Raw genomic sequence first — 19,621 nt, forward strand, 5'->3', positions numbered from 1 at the left:
GAAAACAAACAGGTATTGATGCAGGTCCAAGTACAGTACACACACACAGACAGCAGTCACAGTCCGCGTAGGTTTGCGTCATCCCCAACTTCCTCTTTTTTCTGCGGTTAGTTCAGCATGATGTTGTGACGCTACTCACCAACCTCATTTCAGACTTCTGCTGTACATATATACAGTCGACACTGAGCGGATTCATCAAACAGACACAGTTGCATCCGTGGAGCCAAACACACAGTCACCAACGTACAGAGCATTTTTGCCATGCCGAGTCTGGTCGCATCACCACTGACGGAGCTGCACCTCAACATGGATACTGATAACAAGAAGAGGTAAATATTTTATCTCAACTGATGCGCTGTATCTTCTTTTTTCTGTCATTGCTGATCAGCACTTTAGTATAAGAAGAACATGTTGGTAACATAAGGCTTGTCGGTTTGTTTGGTTCACCAGGGAAGGAAACCTGAAGTCTCGGCTGAGTAGATCATCTCAAGCCTCTACCGCTGAGGGGTAAGTGAAGAAAACTTCTCCACCGGGAGAAAAACATCTTAAATGTTAGCGTACTTGTTGCACATGTGAGTGACCGTTCACCCCTGTTGTTACAGGCTTTGTTTCGAGGAGATGACCGAGTGGTCACATTCACTAGAGAGACTTCTATCATCCAAATGTAAGTCACGTATAGTCCCATAGTCAAGATTCACTATCAGTATTCTTGCTCAATGCTTGACTAACTAACTGCTCATTCTGTTTAGATGGCATCCAGGTATTCCAGGCCTTCTTGAAGTCAGAGTTCAGCGATGAAAACATTGAGTTTTGGCTGGTGTGTGAGACCTATAAGAAGATGAAATATTCCATCATGATATTCTCCAAGGCCAAAAAGATCTTCAAACGCCACATCCAAGCTAAGGCTCCGAGAGAGGTGAGCACAGACGTTTTTATAATGCAGACAGATTTACAGTTCTTTTTCATACCACCCCCTGCTGCTACTTTTTTTAACTTTTTTTTATTTATCATACTCATTATTTTCCCTCCGCTTCCAGATCAACATTGATCACAAGACCAGAGAGCTGATCAGACGGAACATGAAGAGGCCCACCACGGTGTGCTTCAGCGATGCCCAGAGGATCGTCTACGGGTTAATGGAGAGGGATTCTTATCCGCGTTTCCTCAAGTCTGACATCTATCAGGCTCTGCTGGACTCCACATCAGAATCGGCGGCGACGTAAAGAAAACAGATACCAGAGACATTATGTTTGTAGAAGCTGTACTGTTGAAGCTGAGCCCCATACTGGACTACTTGAGAGACTCTATGGTGTTTGTTTGCTTGTACTGGGAACACTGGTGGTGATCCCTTTTCAACACATTCATTCTGAGTTGGAGAAGACATGCTTTGAGGTTGGCCACGGCCACATAATTGATTGTCTTAGAGAGGAGAAGTCAGCTCTGTCGTAAAAAAGCTGACGAGTGGCCAAAAAAACAGTCGTTTATTAGCAGATGCTGCGATAGCCGCTGTAAAGCAAAGGGCTTCCCAGAGACGCCTCGTGAAAATGCGAGGGACTTTCTGTGCGAGACGCCAGGAAGTGTATGTGGTGCAAACGACACGCTCCACCCAAGATGCAAGTGCACGAGCTGGAATCTACATTTGCACACCATCTTAAGTTTATTGTCATCTCACTAAAGCAATAGAGAAGTATGCCGTCTAGATGTGGATTTTTATGCACAGTGTTAAAATTACATGAACTGTTTTACATTCTGACGTCAGTGTCAGTCACACTGAAATCACTGATATGTTACAACTATAATAATTTGTAATAAGCTAAATGTTGTGTCATAGTCCACAGTCTGTGAGAACGTTATGTGAATGTGAATATTAAGGTGGATTTGTAAATATTTAATAAAAGATATGCTTTATAATTTTAAACGTACAGTGCCGCAATGTGTTCTAAAATGTGTTCTTATCAGGTAAACAGACATCAAGCTTTAGATACACATCACCTCAAGAAGCCACAGGGCCACTTAGTCATCACTTCATTCATTCATTCATTCATTCATTCATTCAGTTTTCGTTCATTCATATACTTACTCATAGTTAGAATATCTACTGCCGAGTGGGTTTTATGAGTTTAGAAATGTCAACAGCAGCACACCAGAATTGTTCCTCATGTTCTCTCTGCCATACTGAACAAACGTGTTCTTAAAGGAATAGTTTGACAATTTGGGAAATATGCTGATTGGTATTCTTGTTGAGAGTCTATGAGAAGATTGAAAGTGAAGAAGTGAAGAATAAGGGGAAAGTTAAAGTTACATCTCCTCTCTCATACAATTCCCGAGCCTCCGGCTCCGTGACTACTTCACTCAGAGCAGCTGTCAATCACAGCTGTCAATTATGTCGTCTCATCCCCTTGTTATAGCATCAAATATCTAATTAAAACCACACTTATCAGAAAAAATTAACACTTGAACAGACATCAGCGGGATAAGAACTACCTAAAATGACAAAAACCATCTTTGGGAAAAATGTATTTGACATATACATTTGACTTTTTAGTTTGACCCTCGTCCCAGGAGGGGGCGGGATTTATGACCTATACTGCAACCACACGGCTTCACTTTTTGGGAGTTGTCATGTCGCCCATCTTTATACAGTCTATGGTCTGTACGGTCAATATGAAGCTACAGCCAGTTAGCTTAGCTTAGCATAAAGACTGGAAACAGCTAGCCTGGCTCTGTCCGAAGGTTAAAGGTCCCATATTGTAAAAAAGGAGATTTTCATGTTTTTTTTATATTATAAAGCAGGTTTAAAGTGCTTTATAAATACTGTTACACTATCAAAACGCTCAATATACGGAGAAATGCAGCTCGTATTCAGAAAATGTGCGTTTGCAACAAGCTGTCAGGATTTCTGTCCATTTGTGATGTCACAAATCTACAATATATAGATCATTACACGTTTTTTTATACATAAACATTCTAAACGTGTCCCAGTTTATTTCCTGTTGCAGTGTATGTGAATGACATCAGCTGACAGGAAGTAAACATGGACCCAAGCTGTTGCCTAGCAACGCAATTCCGTTGAAATGCACTAAAAACGGAGCGTTTCAGACAGAGAGTAAATACTGGTATATTCAGACAGACAGTGTAAGGAAAATAAAGTTTTTTTTGAACATTACAGCATGTAAACATGTTCTATTAGACACACAAAGTACAAGTATGAACCTGAAAATGAGCACGATATGGGACCTTTAACTCTCAGCAAGAAAGTGAATAAGCTTATTTCCTATAAATGTCAAATCATTCCTTTAACAATTAACTATAAGTTTGGAAAAATCATTTCATTGCACATTCTCTGACACCACTATCATTTACTTTGTATTTTGCATCAGCTTGTTTTTGGTCCTGATCAGAACTGAGTGAAACAACATTCAGTGAAACTGAAGTATTTTAAGATGTCTTGTACGTCGTTTCTCTCACATTTCCCCAAATATTCCGCTTTGCACATTTGGTGTGTTTGACCACCGTATCCACCGTACCGTTATCTAAATAAAGTTCTGTGGGTTTAAACTGCCTCTGGCTGCACAGCATGAGATTGTAATGTGGATCAGTGAGGTTTGAAGGGTTAACAACTCGGACCGCAGTGTCGCATAATGCTCCCAACCTTACATCACATGTGTCATTGACCTTTGATGCTTTTGAATGTGTTTCAGGTACTTTCTACAGTTCATTCAGCCTTTTTTTTTCTTTTTTTTTATTCAGTCTTTCATTCATCAGTATAGCAATCAGAATTTATCCTTATAAATTGATCTTGATAGAGCAGTATGTTTTAAAAGTGAAACTGCATTTATATATATATATATTTTTTAAAAATGCACCAAAAGGAAGTTTATGAGTGGGAACCAATCAAGTATCACTCTCTTAAAGGTTACAGGAATAATAGGGAGAAGTGTTAAGACCAAACTGCTCTACCACATCCTCTTTTACTCTCACACACATGGCGTTGGCGCGAGCACACACACTGAGGCAGGTGAACATAGACAAGTAATAATCCTTCTGAAACTCTTTTGTGCTTTTAGAGAGCAATAGACATCAAATTGTCTGTATAAAAGCAATCATTTCATGTTTTTACCAAAACGGCTTTCAGCATGATGAGAATATCCTTTTTATTTCTCACACAGGTCGTTAGCTGTTTTTTCACTCAGACGCAGCTGAGGTGTTAAACTGACTGCCTAACTAGTCATCATTTCCTTATTTGCAATGCTCTGCTTATTAGTAACAAGTTGATCCTACGAGAGATTAGTCATATGACTCGCAAAACGGGGTCACATCTGAGACACAGGATGTGCGACTTGTCACGCACTGTATGACACGCATCCACAAGTTGCTATGTATGTGAAACCTTGAGGATATCCACTACAGATACCACTCAGTGAATGAGACCATAGCTTTAGCTGCCATGTGTGTCATGAGACAGAAGTCATCCTCTTGGACCCACGTGGTCTGTATACAGGAAGGATATAGCCTACTATACTGGATGACTGTGTGATGTTACTCAACCAGTTCAACAAAGGAGGCTTTGTTTCAAGTCTATTACAGAGGCAGGTTAAAAATGTTCCAGTGGGGAAGTTTTCAACCAGATAAAATCTGCTTTAGTCAGACATGAGGTTAAAAAAATTCCACTAGTGATAGCCTATAACCAGTTAGATCATCGTAAAATGAAAACAGAGTAATTTCTGGTATTTGAAGACATGAAACTAAGTCTACAGCCATGCTGGCTGCTCTGTGAGGATGTACCTTGGTGCTTTGAGTAAAATGTTAACACCAATGATGTTTAGCAGATATAATGTTTATATGGTCACCATTTAATGTATTGCTAATTAGCACTTAACACAAAATAAGGCTGATGTGAATGTCATTGGTTTTGTAGGTGTTTGATCATAAACCAAAGTATTCAATAAATTAAAATTTTGACCTGATGGTGGATAAAAAGTTGAGGAATCACCAAAGTTATTACAATTCATCTTGCGAGGGACGTGAATGTCTGTACCAAATTTCATGACAACCCATACTTTAGAGGCTTAATCCTCTGGGGACCATGAATGTCGTTGATATGTTATGGCAAATCCATTAAGTAGCTGTTGGGATATTTCAGTCTGGACCAAAGCGATGGACCGACCAACACTGACATCCTTAGAGTCAAGTGGGCTACCTCCGGGGTCTGAGAAGTGAAGCCAATGCTGATGTGTCTTAAATTTGCATTCTTTCTAATAGCCAGCAGGGGGCGACTCCTGAAGTCTGATTGTATAGAAGTCTATGAGAACATGAGCCTACTTCTCACTTGATTTATTACCTCAGTAAACATTGTAAACATGAGTTTATGGTCTCAATCGTTAGTTTCAAGTCTTCTTCAATACAGCATGATGTTCATTAAGTAAATTATGGTCCCGTAAAATAGACCATAAAGCAGGGGATACTTTAGGGCGTGGCTACCTTGTGATTGACAGGTCGCCACCACGGCGTTGTCCGGTCTGGGAGTTATCTATGTTTTCGTCTTACAACTTTAACCCTTTCACAGTGTGTTTTCAGTTCATGAAAGTTAAATTGTAAAGATGTCTTATTCAGCGTTCGGTTGTACTCAGCTTCACCCTCTCGTGTCACTTCTGGTTACAAATAACCAAGATGGTGACGGCCAAAATGCCGAACTCGAGGCTTCAAAACCGTAGTCCACAAACCAATGGGTGAAGTCACGGTGACTACGTCCACTTCTTACAGTCTATGCTAGAGCAATGCTGCTAACATGACTGAAAACTGAAGTGCATTTTCCATGTTTTCATTTTCTGTTTAAACTGAAAGCTGGGCAGACAACATACAGAATACTTTAGTGTGTTAAGTCAACACAGGTTTTTGCCAAAAATTAAATATATCAAATATATTTACCAATGCATGCTAAAAATGAGTCAATGTTGTGTCAGGGTTTGAGATATCAAACCTATCCCAGCATGCATCAGTTGGAAGACAGCGAAAAAAACAGGACACACAAAGAGTCTCCAGTGAGTCTCCAGTCCACCCGACCTGCAGGTGTTCAGACTGTGAGAGAAGGCTAGAGCACACAGAGAAAACACACGTGATCGTGCATTCATTTTAACATATTAAATCCAACAATACATATCCAACACGCTGTCGTGATGTGAATTGCAAATGAAAGGTTGTAAAACTATTTTCGACCTTGGTTTCGGCTGCTAGCTGTACTATGCAAAACTAATATCTGATCAAACGTTCACCCCAGTGACTACAATGCTCAAAGCATATCATGCAAATCTAGGCTCTATATTTATATCTACAATAGAGGGGTTATATAACTTCTTCATTTAGAACAACAGTTTTGGATGCTGCAAAATATACTGAATCCTTTGTGAGTCATGCAGGCTACACGATGGTGGTTATGATCAAAATTGATGCTGACCCACTTTTGTATTTGTTTCATTCACACAGGTTTGTTGCATATGGTCTCCTGTGGCCTTAATGGGTGTGATTACACTGCACTGGTTATACGTAGGTAATGGCGTAACACTCGAAAGCAGACCTAGATAATTATTCTGTTTTGCTTCTCTGCTCGGCCTGTGTTTACGCTGCTTCCTCAGCAATGACCTTAATAATATATGATCATATTCTCCCATTCTTAGTTTTTAAGTCATAACTGGGTGAGATCATTTAAAATGTTCCCAAACAAAGGCTCATGTATTTAAACCAGGAAGAGTAAAGATTTCCAGTGGTTATAAAGACAAATGATGGCGTCTGTAAGTGGTATCAAGTGCCAATTTAATTTTGGAACATCATATTTTCTTGTTTTGAGAAAAAAAAAGAGATGTTTTTAGATTTAATACTTGATTCAATTACTTCTTAAGATGTATATTTTTTTTTATTTATTTAAGAGCAGCAGCAAAATCATGATAGATGTTTTGTCTCATTCTGTCAGTGTTGTAGTGCAGTGGTTGGAGGTGAACAAATTTAAGCCCATTTCTGTCCTAACAATAGTGACTCATGACTGAGAAGATAATTGTGAGAGAATTTCTAATAATAATAATCTTGGGGAATATGTAATAAATATTATTAGTAATAAAGTAGGCTTCCATTGAATTTCCAAGAAAGCAAAGCAGGGAAAAAATGTTTTTCTGTTACATGAAATGACTGTTTCCTCTTATGAGTTACTGGAGTTTTTTGTTTTCAAGCCTCTTAAAATGATTCAATGGAGCAGCTCCAGACTTTATACCCTATGAAAACACAAGGTTGAGTTTTATCACTCCAGTTTTTAGATTTGGGAGAGAGTTGTTCATGTTTACTGATATTTTTTGGACTGTCCATAGGAATAACATGAATGACTTTTGAAAATGGGCGTAGTTCCCCTTTTATAATCTTCTATCTTCTGTGTGTGTTGCTGTGCTCTAAGACCATTTTTGGATATCTGCTTAAGTGCTATTCTTAAAATTTTAAAGAGGTACTTATCAGATTGTTGAGAAAGAAACTGAAGTGTTTTACCCAAAAGTTATTGCTCTGGCCCCAAAGAGAGTGTCTACTGAAATATAATATCCATAATTTAGCTCATTTTGCAACTTCAGAAAACACAGTTTCAAATACACAAACACACTTATTTTAATGATCCTAACAAATTAATATTGATTCTATACAGACAGAGGCATATTACTTTTTTTTTTTCAAGGAAAACCTTTCTAAAATGTGTAAAAACATTTTAAAGAAGCTGGAATTTAAAAATTGTAGAACCGACAATGACAGTGGAGAGGAAGTAATCCAGAAGCTTTGAAAGAAAGACATGCATGAGGAACTGCACTGAAAAAGCAAAACTGCTAAAAGAAACTTGTGACGACCTGACCTGTGACTAAGAATAGCACAGACTTGAATGGCAAGCTAAGTGACGTAGAGACCATGTAATGCATTTAACCGTGGTGAATGTGACGGGGGTTGTGATACACAGCAAAGTTTTGTACTATAATTAAACATTAAGGAAGGGCACAAGGTTTGACGCACTTTCAGTATTCTTCTAATTACGCAACAATCGGGCTTTATGTCAACAGAGGTTAAAGATAGCAAGACAAACAGGACTGAGACCTGCAGTTCAGGGAGAAACTCTGGCAGTCAGGATCCAGCGGTGAGTTTGGAAATCTGACTGAGGAAAAGTCTTCTGAGGATTCAACGACATCATGCATACTGAGAGATACTGTCAAATGATCATTCTCAGAGGAAGTTCAACAATGAACTCTGAGACATCTCTGGACCTCCAGGACACAAAGACAATGTAAGTACATTAAAAGTCTCATTTGCAATGAGGCTTCTTTTGGAGGCTCTTTGTTTTATGCTTTATCTTAATATTCCTGCTGTTATCCTCTCTTGTAGACATAATAAATGGAAATCCAGACTACATAAAATCATCCAGAATCCATTACCATGGAGGAAAATCAACAGGTGTTGTTTTAATTTTACTGCATATTAATATTGTCTAATGTTTTCTTTACAATGTGAACAAATCACAAAAACCTTCCTTTTTTTCCCCGCCTGCAGAAAGGAAACAAATGAAACAAGCCTACTGGGAGAATCTCTCGAGACACTTCTTTCCCAGAAATGTAATTTCCATCCGCTTTCAAGCAACACTACAAAACTAATATCATGGTCGGTTTCTGTTTTCTTTATAATGAAGTTATGCTCCCTTGTGTGAAAGGTGGACAAATGGCATTTCGGGACTTTCTGAAATCAGAGTTCTGTGAGGAAAATCTGGATTTCTGGCTCGCCTGTCGAGGGTTCAAAACCTCTGACAGTCCAGAGGAGCTGACACGGAGAGCTGCAAGTATTTATGAAGAGTTCATCGGGGCTGAAGCTCCCAGACAGGTAAAAACAGACTCTATGAGGTGACCACATGAACTTTTGTGCAGCAAAATGTGCTCAAACCCAACAGGAATAAGAAGTGAAAGGAATTGCAATTTACTAGAAAATGGTCCTAATAGTTCAAGTCCTAAAAAAAAACGCTGACCTGTATCATTTACTGTGCATCAACAACAGCACAGTTACTTTCCAAGTGTAATGCATGTGGCTGCACACACTGTACAGTACGCACTGCACAATAAATGTCTACATCTGCTGTGTTTTTCTTTGCAGGTAAACTTAGATTTCTACACAAGAGACATTATCAGACAGAGTCTCCATCAACCAAGTCCATCATGTTTTGTTGTGGCACAGAGGAAAATCTACAGCCTGATGGAGAACGGCTCCTTCCCACGCTTCATTCAATCCGAGCAACACAGAGTCCTGTTTGATGCAGCTTCTAAGCAAAGAGGCCTTGGGAGGCACAGAAAGGCCTTGAAGATAAGGAGCACTGGAGATCTAATGCCGCGTGATTCAAAACCAATCAGCCTGCAGAGCCAGCTCTATCTCTTGCACAAGGACTGACATCATGCACGTCGGTGGTGCAAAGTGTTGCACAGACAGACACGGGCTCAGGAGCTGCTGTTGAAAGACTCTGTGCAGGCACTTCCCCTTCCCTCACAATGTCACCTCAAAGACTGAAAGCCAGTGCAGTGGACATAACATACTGCAGGCGGTGCCACCTGCTGTTAAACCAGGTTAAACTGTGGTTTTCAACCCAGCGGGGCTCCTGGCTGAGACGATGTCTTGAATGTAAATATTTATGGTTTTATACAAGTGAAATGCACGACTGCAGGACTGTTGTGTATTTTGTCATATTGCATTAAACAATATTTATGGAAATTTGAATGATTTTGACATTTATGCATCACGAGGCATCGCAAAAGTACAGACTTTACTTTGTGATAAATTCACAAAAAAAGAAGTTAAACTTTGCAAAATTCATGAACTGAACAAAAAGACTATCTGTGTCTTCATTGGGGTCTTTAAAATGCATCCTGTGTCTTTACAGTTGATGTGCTACTGCCACCCAGTGGTTACAGGGAAATCTACCATACATACATACATAAGGATATTTTTGAGCTACTGGTCTCGATATGGGGCTGCATGGTGGTACTGTGGTGAGCACTGCTGCTTCACAGCAAGAGGATGGCTACAAAAGTCATGATGGAGTGAATAATGTCAGAGGCGAAACAGTCCTATTACTGAGCAATACTTGTCCTCTGTCCTTCCATGTTCTGTTGCCTACCTGTGGCATTTCTGATTTGATTATGGAAATAGTGGTTGAAAGCTGGCAGCATCAAGAGGAGACAGGGCAGGTACAAAGAGAGGAAATGAGGAGATGAAGAACGTAGGAGTGCACAAAGAGGCAGTAGAATTATAGGAGAGAGGAGATATGCAGTATTTGGTCCAAAGGTATAGACTCTTGCTGCCTGTGACCACCATCTGTTTTGGGTCATAAGGAGAGTCAGTGAATGAATATTTAACTTAGGAGCAAGTATTGTGCTGGTGGAGATACACTGTACAATTTTCAGATTATAAGTGAATTGAGTGGTCAAAAGCAAAATCTATGTTACTGTATGCCATATGTAAAGAGATAACTCAAGGCCTTACAGAGATTAAAGTACACTTTGATTTAATAGATAGTCTACAAAAGAACTCACTAAATTAGTGTTATAGAATATTATTTCAGTATCGTAGACAAATGAATGTGATTGAAAAAAATATAGTTTTTTATTTATTTATTTATTTATTAATGGTTTTTGAATATTGTAAATACAATACCAGGGGTCTGCAACCTGCGGCTCCTGGAGCCACATGCGTCTCTTTAGCCCCTCTCCAGTGGCTCCATGTGGATTTTTAAAAATTTTGTGGAAATGAATAACTGTTTTTTTGTTTACATTTTCAATTTTATTTATCATTGTTGTAGGTCTATGGTACGACGGTACGACGGAGTATTCAAATCAATTTATTTTTATATAGCGTCAAATCATAACCGAAGTTATCTCGAAACGCTTTGTATTAGGGCCACATTGAGGGAAAAAAAAAATCTGAGATTTCGAGGATAAAGTCATAATATTAGGAGAATAAAGTCATAGGTTTACAAGAAAAAAGTCGTAATATTATGAGAATAAAGTCATCATATTATAAAGTGGTAATTTTACATGTTATTTTCTTTTTTTCTCGTAAAGTTCTGACTTTATTCTTGCAATATTACGACTTTTTTTCTCGTAAAGTTATGACTTTATTCTCGTAAAATTACAACTTTTTTTTCTCGTAAAGTTATGACTTTATTCTCGTAAAATTACAACTTTTTTTTCTCGTAAAGTTATGACTTTATTCTCGTAAAATTACAATTTTTTTTCTCGTAAAGTTATGACTTTATTCTCGTAATATTACAACTTTTTTTCTCGTAATATTATGACTTTATTCTGGAAATCTCAGATTTGTTTTCCCACAATGTGGCCCTAACACTCTGTCGTACATTGTCTCTTTGGCCCTCACTGCATTAGACTTATATTCTATATACTTAGACTATAAACTGTGTTACCTTCACCACAATGCTCAAATGTTTTGTGGCTCCAGACAGAATTTTTTTCTAAATTATTTTGCCCAAAATGGCTCTTTTGATAGTAAAGGTTGCTGACCCCTGTACTAGCCAGTCTGATCCACACTCCATACCAGTTGGTGGTGGTAGTTATTATTATTGTTATTATTATTATTATTATTATTATTATTATTATTATTATTAACTATTATTTTTTATTTTATTTTTTTATTTATTTATTTTTTAAATATTTTAAAATTTTAAAATTTAAAAAAAAAAAAAATTGAAATTTTTTTATTTTTTTATTTATTTATTTATTTATTTATTTATTTATTTATTTATTTATTTATTTATTTATTTATTATTTCCTTGCAAATCTACTGCTCCACACTCCAGTAGTCCAGTAGGTGGCGGTAAAGCACCTATAAACTGGTTTTCCAACCGCCAATAAACACCAAAGGAGAAGAAGAAGAAGTAGAAGTAGAAGTAGAAGGAACTCAGTTTCCCAGCATCCTCCGCGGCACCGCTCCTGATGATCTCTCCCTGACGGCCAGACAGCTGAGGCCTCTTCATCATCCAGCTACACCAAAAACTTCACCACTGTGCACATTTATTGTGGTACGTTCATATATCATGTATTTGTTGACTCGATATGTTTTGATTATCAAGCATCGTATATTTGCAGTAAAGTAAAGCTTAATGTAATTGAGGTTTAGCGTAGCTAGGTAACCAGCTGCCCATCCCAGAGGAGCTGCATCACTCTGCATCCGAGCTCCTCTCTGTCTGGACCGGCTAGGAAACAGTTCAGATCTGGGGCTTGTGGATGGAGAGGAGACCGGTTGGCTAACATTACTAATACAGCTGTAGCTGGGAAACATTAGGAGTAGGTTGGATTAGTTTGCTGAATGTTGACAAGCTAAGATAATTAGGGTTTTTCTAGTATCTTCTATGAACAGCTCAGTGTGGTTTGTATCTGTCGCATGTGTATCATCATGTCCTGTAATCGGCTTTAAGTTATTTGTGTCAGTGCTCTGAGGCAATGAGTGATGTTGTTAGTTAAGTAATCTAGTGTTCATGGAGTGTCTTTGGTTGGTTATTGATCTCTACAGCAGGTTACTGGATCTTAAAACTTATGGCATTTTTGGTAAGGTTGCCTGAGTTGCAGCTTAACCCCTCACACACAGTATCATGAATGAATGAGCATCATCCTATTAAATCTGAGCTGAGGTTGGTACATTTAGTCCACAGATTATTTTGTGTCAGTTTGATCTGAAGTGTGGTCAAGTTAAAAGGGTTCTCTCATTAATTATCTATGGCCAGCGCATTTAAAAGTTAAAGGTCCCATATTATGCTCATTTCCAGGTTCATACTTGTATTATTTGTTTCTACTACAACATGTTTGCATGCTGTAATGTTCACAAAACCCTTTATTTTCCTCATACTGTCACCCTGAATATGCCTGTATTTACCCTGTCTGAAACGCTCCGTTTTAGCGCATTTTGACGGAATTGCAACAGAATTGCGTTGCTTTGCAACAGAATTGCGTTGCTAGGCAACAGCTTTGGTCCATGTGTACTTCCTGTCAGCTGATGACATTCACATACACTGCAACCAGGAATAAACTTGGACACATTCAGAATGTTTACGTTTAAAATTGTGTCAAGGGTCTAAATATTGTATATTCGTGACATCACAAATGGACAGAAATCCTGACAGCTTGTTTCAAATGCAGAGTTTCTGAATACAGGCTGTGTGTATTTCCCTGTGGATTGAGTGTTTCAATACTTTCTCAGTATTTATATAGGACTTAAGCCTGCTTTATAATAAAAAAACATGAAAATTTCACTTTTTTATAATATGGGACCTTTTAAAGCTGCAGTGGGGAGAATTGGAGCAAATATGATTAAAAAAAGTTATTTTATAAAACAGTCCCTATATCCTGACAGTATTGCATGAGACAGGTAATCTGTGAAATATCATTTGCCTCTGGTGTCCTCCGGTGCTCCTAATGGCATCTGCAAGGTTTCACAGACCTGAGGAAAACAACCAATCAGAGCCGAGCTGGAGCCAGCCGTCTCTGAGCAGCTGTCAATCACTCACAAACTCCGATCAAACGGTCAAACTCAAATGTTTAGCTGTAAAATGAGAAAGTTTGTGACCCGGCAGCCATGTTGAGATCAGTTGAGGAAATACCAAGCACCGCCCACCAGCTGGAGCACAACCAATAGGAACGCTCTCTCTCTCTGAAATGACCTGTGATTGGCCAAAGTCTCCCGTCACGGGCTAGATTTTTCACAGCCTGAAAACAGAGCCATGAGGAGGTGCAGAAGTCTAGTTTTCTCTCAGAACACTTGAATTACAATATGCTGAAAGATTATTATGGAATTTTTACCCAATGATGCCAAAAACATTCTGCCTACTGCAGGTTTAATAAAATCCCCTTTCACCTCTCTCTCTGTTTCAGGCCTTCTCTAGTGTTACAATGGAGCCATCGGGACGTACTACGATATCTTCATCTAGCAACCACACCCTGAACTCAACAGGTGGAGGCTGTCCGTGGGAGGTCAGTGACAAGGCCAGACTGTGTCGCTTCCTCTGCTACGGCTCGGAGGGAGACATGTACACTGCCAGAGAGGAGGGTAACGTCAGCATGGAGAGCGCCGGAAGTCTGCTGTCCCTGCTGCAGGAGGGCCGAGGTGCTGAGGTGGTGGAGGAGATAAAACGGTTCACTCAGGACGGGCGAGCTGTCGGACTCGGCCCCTCCTTTTTTGCCTTGGCTTTGTGCTCCCAGCACTCGGAGCTGAAGACCAGACAGGCAGCATTCAAAGCCCTGAAGGAAGTTTGTCGGGACCCTTTCCACCTGTTTTCTTTCATCCAGAACAAGAAGGAATTGAAAGAGGGTATGAAGTGTGGCATTTGGGGACGTGCCCTGAGGAAAGCGGTGTCTGACTGGTACAATGAGCAAGATGCCATGAGTCTGGCTGCGGCTGTGACCAAATGTAAACAGAGAGAAGGATGGTCACATCAGGATCTGCTTAGGCTCTCTCACACTAAACCAGCTAATGAAGGTGGGTTTACACAGACCCACATTATACAGTTTATAAGGAAATATGCTGTTTAGTGTATTTAAATCACCCTAAGGTAAAGTGATTCCAGTGTGTCTGAGTGCCATTTTAAGAGTTTTAAGCATATTTTAATGATTGTCAGGATAATATCGTGAATTGCAATCATTTCGGCCAGGATAATCGTGATATGACATTTTCATATCGTCCCATACCAAGTGACAACTGCAAATTAGAAAGGCAGCTAAGTTAAAAGTAGTGACCTTTGGAAATGCGCCAAAAGTCATGATGAAACACAGAAAAACTCCAATAGAAAAGAAAAATGGTGGTAGCATAGACACTTACCAACACTGACAGAAAGACACTACAAGCTACGGCCTCAAAAATGGCCATCAAGCTAAATTAATGACTGTTCAAAATTGCAATGCTTTGCAACTATGTTGTAAGATCTATCTGTAATATCTAACCTGATCCTGTACATTTGTAATCCTGACTCACAATCTGTAAGATGTACGTTTTAACCCTTCGGCATGACTTAGACTGTAATGGTGATACCTTTTGTGTTTTCCAGCTATTGCCTTAATCAGCAAATATGTAACAAAAGGATGGAAAGAAGTCCAGCTCGCTTACTCTGACAAAGAGAACTCAGAAGAGGTTGCCAAAGTGCTTTCGTATCTCAAAGTGGTGGAGAAGGTCAAGCACAGTTGTGATGAAACGGAGGTCGTCAATTTAATAGAGGAACACAAACTGGAGAGGGAGCAGCTGCTGACGGACCACCTGAAGTCCAAACAGGTGAGTCAGGCAGTTCATGCTGGAGGGAAGCTCTGACTTCCAACACTTTAGAATCGGCTGCAAAACAGCATTTTGTCATTTGGAAATATTTTTTTCTAATCAGTAAAACTGAGAAAGGTGATATGTTTTTTTTTTTTTCTGGAGGTATGGAGAGCTTTGTTGAAGGAAATGCCTCTCCAATCACTGCTAAGGGTCTTGGGTAAGATGACGTCAAACAAAGTTCTTGAACCAGGAAGTTCAGAAACACAAGCTGTATGTGAAAGAATCAAGAGCGAGACGGCACTAACGAAGGTAGGGCCCTATAGGTCTTCCTACAGTTGTGTTTTTGTATTTAAACACGAGTCCGTGTTCAAGTACTTAATGCCCGTTGTGAAATCACCAGGCGAAGATCCACCCTTTCAGCATACTGTTGTTTTCTGAAAACTACAAAAGAGGCCAAGGCTATCAAGGTAAAACAAAATGGGATCCAGACAGCAGCATCCTCAAAGCAATGGACTCTGCCTTCTACAAGAGTTTTATGGTAGGTTCTTTTTTTATTTTTCTCACAGGCCATCAAAGAAGACTGCAACCCGATCACATTGACACTTAACCTCTCATTCTGTTGTTCCCCAGAATGTGGAGCCTGTGGGTAAACGCTTCGTAGTGGCAGTAGACGTGAGCACATCACTGAGCAGCATCGTCCCAGGGACGTCAGTCAGCACTGCTGTCGCCGCTGCAGCTATCACCATGGTAAGACAATAACAGAGCTAGATGGCCACATAGTGTGTGGTGTAACTGTTGTTCCAGTTGAAACAGCTGCGTCTGTAAGCAGGGCTCGGGCCGCCCCGTCTTTCAGGGAAGCCTGGGTCAAAGAATTGGTCTGTTGACACGCGAAATTCCTTCCGCAGTGCGTTTATCTTAGTCCACAGGAGTTATTAGCTGAGAGATGTGCCAATAGTAATATGCGAGAATACTTGTAGCAGCATGTGTGTGTGAGAGGGATATTTGAAATAGTGATGTCATGCTTTTCTTTTGACCTTTTCTGTCTGGCTCAGATTTTTGCAAGAACGGAGGCAGACACACACGTGCTGGCCTACTCTGAAGGTGCGTTGGTTCCATGCTCCATCTCTGCTGACATGACTCTCGCACAAGCAACATTTGAACTGGTTAAGGTGAGTCACAACACCAAAGATAATCAAATGTTATCATCATGGATATCTTTAATTACCACTCTGACTAGTGAGAGTACAACTCTGACTAGAAGAAATGCTGTTATGGATATCTAAATTCAAATTTACAGATGGGAGAGTGGTTCGATTAAATGTTAAAACGGCTTGCAGTACATTGTGTTCATATTGACATCACTGAACACATCTTGCTCCTGAGTTGTGTTTCTGACCTTCCCACTGTGCTCTACGATCCAGATCCCTGGTGGGAGCACAGACTGCACCCTTCCCATCACATGGGCCACAGAGAATGGGAAAGCTGTAGACACGTTCATCATTCTGACCAACAACCCGTTGTGGACGTTCACCGCCAGCCCAGTGGAGTCTCTAAAGAAGCATAGACAGGTACATTTATTCATTCGTGTCTGCTTGGGGGAGGGAATTTAATTGAATAATGTCCTCTGTAATAAAGATTGTTTGAGAAAATAGGCTTTCACAAACTCCAGGTAAAATGAATTTCGCAATTTAATGGGCGCAGATTTAATCAGGCAAATGGGACGAGGTTCCTTTCAACATTTATATTAATGCTGATGTTCCCGTGCTCTCAATTTGAACCCACAATTTGTCATGAGTTAGTGTTATTCCTGTTGTTATGTTAGATAGACACTTGTAATAGGGTTGAGCCATAGGACACAATCACTTTTCTGTAATCGCATGACAGCTACTGAAACAGTCATCTGTTCCCTTTTAAAATGTTTTCTTGATCACAATAAGGAAAGTGTAACATTTTGAGCCCAAATTTGTTTTCACAGTAACAGAAGGATTAAGGGCCTGTTTTTAAGTAAATAAGAGCATACATTAGGGCTGCACCATTATGGCCAAAATTATAATCACAATTATTTATCACAATTATTCAGAGATTTTAGGGACAAAGTGTTTTTTATTGCATTTTCACATTGTGTGTGACCGGCAAAAAATCAGATATATGAGACAGCTGACACCGGCCAGCTTCTATCGGCTGCTGATCGACGGTGCATCTCTAGCTGTTAGTTTAGGAAGTGCTTGATCAATGCAGCAGAGTTTTCTATGAGCGGAGCATTTTAAACGTCAATATCGCAGTCGATCATATTCATTTAATTGTGAGATCCCAAAATCTTGATCGCGATTAATATTCAATTAATTGTGCAGCCCTAGCATACATACACATGCTCTTTGCAGAAGCAATGACCAAACAAAAGTAAATTTGTTGTATTGTATACTTAATTTCTCAACAGAAATCAGGGGCCAATTCCAAGCTGGTGATGTGCGGGCTATCTTCCATCGGACACGCCATCACAGACACGGAAGACCGGGGTTTACTGAGCATCTGTGGCTTCGACCTCGGAGCTTTGAGCGTCATTCGTAACCTCGCCCAGGATCTGATCTGATAAAGTATCGGGATCATCTCTGAATCGTGTCGTTGGAGCACAAAAGGAAGGCACAGAAGTGTACCAACCGTTGCACACTTAGCATGTAGCAGCACTAATCCAAAAGATGTTGACATTTACAATTCCAAGTTCTCTTTTTGTATTGTGTAGCTCACGAGTCAATTGACAAAGTGTCCAGCGGGCTGGACAACACTGGACATGTTACGTGCATATATTTTTTTTTTCTGAAATTTGAAAAGGAAGTGAGAAGACATGATATGTTATTGCATATCATGCTGTCAAGAGTTTAAGTGCAAACCGCACTCTGTATGTTAAGTGCTTTGATGGTTCTTGGTGAGACACTAACCCATTGAACAATAAATTCCACTCATTTATAGCAAGATGTTGGTAGGTTCAATAAGAGGAACAGAGTCTGAATGTTTGAGGCGTAGTGCAACTGTAGGTATGTTTGTAGGGGATTTACTGTTTCTAGTATGTATCTACTGTATGATTTTAGCACGTTTGATGTGATGGTAGAGGCATTTTAAATGTGAAAGCCTGTCCCTCCGTCTCATGTAGCATTAATATAAATGATTAATAGATATACAGTACAAGAGGAGTTGAAACTTGGCATCAAAAGTCAAAGAAGTGCAATGTGTTCTGTTGACTTTTCAAATGAATTGATTAATTTGGTGAGATTTTTTTAATAGTAATATTCATGACTAGAATTCCGTTTACTCTTGCCTTTAGCCTAGGTACAGTTTTAGCTGTATTAACAATTGTCAAGTGTGTCCGATAAAACAATACCCTTGGTGCTCTTAAATGTGATGATACATTTTATTTGGGATTTTTTTCCTTTGTGAAACTATAATGCCAATGTTTGAAGAGATAAGTCAGTTTACTGTAAGTTGGAGAAATGGACTTATTCTCATATTTTAGTCTGAATTCTATGCATTTGATTTCACTGTATTAATATGTCCAGGAAGGACATAGCTATTTAAAATCTGTTTACAGAGACTGAATACGCTAGCACATTAATATTTCCGTATCTTTGATGTAAGAATGTTATGCAAAAAAACTAACAGATAACTGCTACCTTCCTGGAGTAAAAGTAACCGAATGTACTTTTGTAAAACGTGTAACTGTAGAGATTTAAAGTACAATTCTTTATATTTCTTCAAACACAGAATAAAACAGAGTGATTTAGCGTTAGGGGCCAATTCATTTTTGGGGGGAAATGAAAGGCAAACGACTGCAGTGGTACTTCTTGTTTTAGTCAACAGTAATCGCTGTAATTACTGACAGCAGTCACTAAACTTGTCACTCATTGATTTTAAGAAGAGGAATAATTTCCTGACCATGTTACTGTGAAGGTTTTTTTGTCCCCCTCATGCCGATAACTGTCATTTTCAATGGTAAGACAATGTCCACTGTAACGGTCAAAATTCTATAAAGCTAAAATATTTGTATAATATGATTGTTTATAGTTGAAAGTCTTGGCAGGAGAGATGGTTATTATGAGGTTTGGCAGTGTTTCACCACCATGGTTAACTCCTTTTCCATCATATTGTTGCATCCATTACATGAAAGTACTTGACTGTAGTGACAATGTAAACCCCTAATAAACACTTTGCTGCTCTTAAAAATATTGTTTGGCTTTCTATGTTACAAATAACTGTCTGCCTTCCTGGAAATTCCCGATTACCTGAACTGTTCCATAGTGGAGTGAAACTATGGAACAGTTTT

The 19,621-nt window shown here is 39.3% G+C and overlaps 3 protein-coding genes across 3 annotated transcripts; all 3 read left to right on the forward strand.

The window, feature by feature from the left end:
- The first annotated feature begins 38 nt into the window (after positions 1-38).
- LOC141776822 (regulator of G-protein signaling 13-like) lies at positions 39-1,922 on the forward strand. Its single transcript, XM_074650636.1, has 5 exons — positions 39-329; positions 451-507; positions 603-664; positions 750-916; positions 1,038-1,922. The coding sequence occupies exons 1-5, from the start codon at positions 262-264 to the stop codon at positions 1,221-1,223; spliced, it is 540 nt and encodes a 179-aa protein (XP_074506737.1). The 5' UTR covers positions 39-261; the 3' UTR covers positions 1,224-1,922.
- Positions 1,923-7,991: 6,069 nt separating this feature from the next.
- Positions 7,992-10,013, forward strand: LOC141776260 (regulator of G-protein signaling 21-like). The gene is made up of 5 exons (XM_074649728.1): positions 7,992-8,302; positions 8,401-8,469; positions 8,566-8,627; positions 8,723-8,889; positions 9,157-10,013. The coding sequence occupies exons 1-5, from the start codon at positions 8,208-8,210 to the stop codon at positions 9,445-9,447; spliced, it is 684 nt and encodes a 227-aa protein (XP_074505829.1). The 5' UTR covers positions 7,992-8,207; the 3' UTR covers positions 9,448-10,013.
- A 1,942-nt stretch (positions 10,014-11,955) lies between these two features.
- Positions 11,956-19,521, forward strand: ro60 (Ro60, Y RNA binding protein). The gene is made up of 9 exons (XM_074650637.1): positions 11,956-12,088; positions 13,935-14,538; positions 15,104-15,324; positions 15,469-15,615; positions 15,707-15,844; positions 15,937-16,053; positions 16,359-16,475; positions 16,728-16,874; positions 17,744-19,521. The coding sequence occupies exons 2-9, from the start codon at positions 13,953-13,955 to the stop codon at positions 17,894-17,896; spliced, it is 1,626 nt and encodes a 541-aa protein (XP_074506738.1). The 5' UTR covers positions 11,956-12,088; positions 13,935-13,952; the 3' UTR covers positions 17,897-19,521.
- Positions 19,522-19,621: the final 100 nt, after the last annotated feature.

Source organism: Sebastes fasciatus, chromosome 11 (genome assembly GCF_043250625.1).
Source record: "Sebastes fasciatus isolate fSebFas1 chromosome 11, fSebFas1.pri, whole genome shotgun sequence".
Classification (NCBI taxonomy): domain Eukaryota; kingdom Metazoa; phylum Chordata; class Actinopteri; order Perciformes; family Sebastidae; genus Sebastes; species Sebastes fasciatus.

Bases quoted from the DNA above. Each gene is read 5' to 3' on its own strand.
- ro60 (XM_074650637.1), top strand. From the start codon at position 13,953: ATGGAGCCATCGGGACGTACTACGATATCTTCATCTAGCAACCACACC. The intron at 15,845-15,936 runs GTAGGTTCTTTT...GTTGTTCCCCAG, and splicing joins CCTTCTACAAGAGTTTTATG to AATGTGGAGCCTGTGGGTAA. The intron at 16,875-17,743 runs GTACATTTATTC...ATTTCTCAACAG, and splicing joins CTCTAAAGAAGCATAGACAG to AAATCAGGGGCCAATTCCAA.
- LOC141776822 (XM_074650636.1), top strand. From the start codon at position 262: ATGCCGAGTCTGGTCGCATCACCACTGACGGAGCTGCACCTCAACATG. The intron at 665-749 runs GTAAGTCACGTA...CATTCTGTTTAG, and splicing joins GAGACTTCTATCATCCAAAT to ATGGCATCCAGGTATTCCAG. The intron at 917-1,037 runs GTGAGCACAGAC...CTCCGCTTCCAG, and splicing joins AAGCTAAGGCTCCGAGAGAG to ATCAACATTGATCACAAGAC.
- LOC141776260 (XM_074649728.1), top strand. From the start codon at position 8,208: ATGCATACTGAGAGATACTGTCAAATGATCATTCTCAGAGGAAGTTCA. The intron at 8,470-8,565 runs GTGTTGTTTTAA...CCCCGCCTGCAG, and splicing joins CCATGGAGGAAAATCAACAG to AAAGGAAACAAATGAAACAA. The intron at 8,890-9,156 runs GTAAAAACAGAC...TTTTCTTTGCAG, and splicing joins GGGCTGAAGCTCCCAGACAG to GTAAACTTAGATTTCTACAC.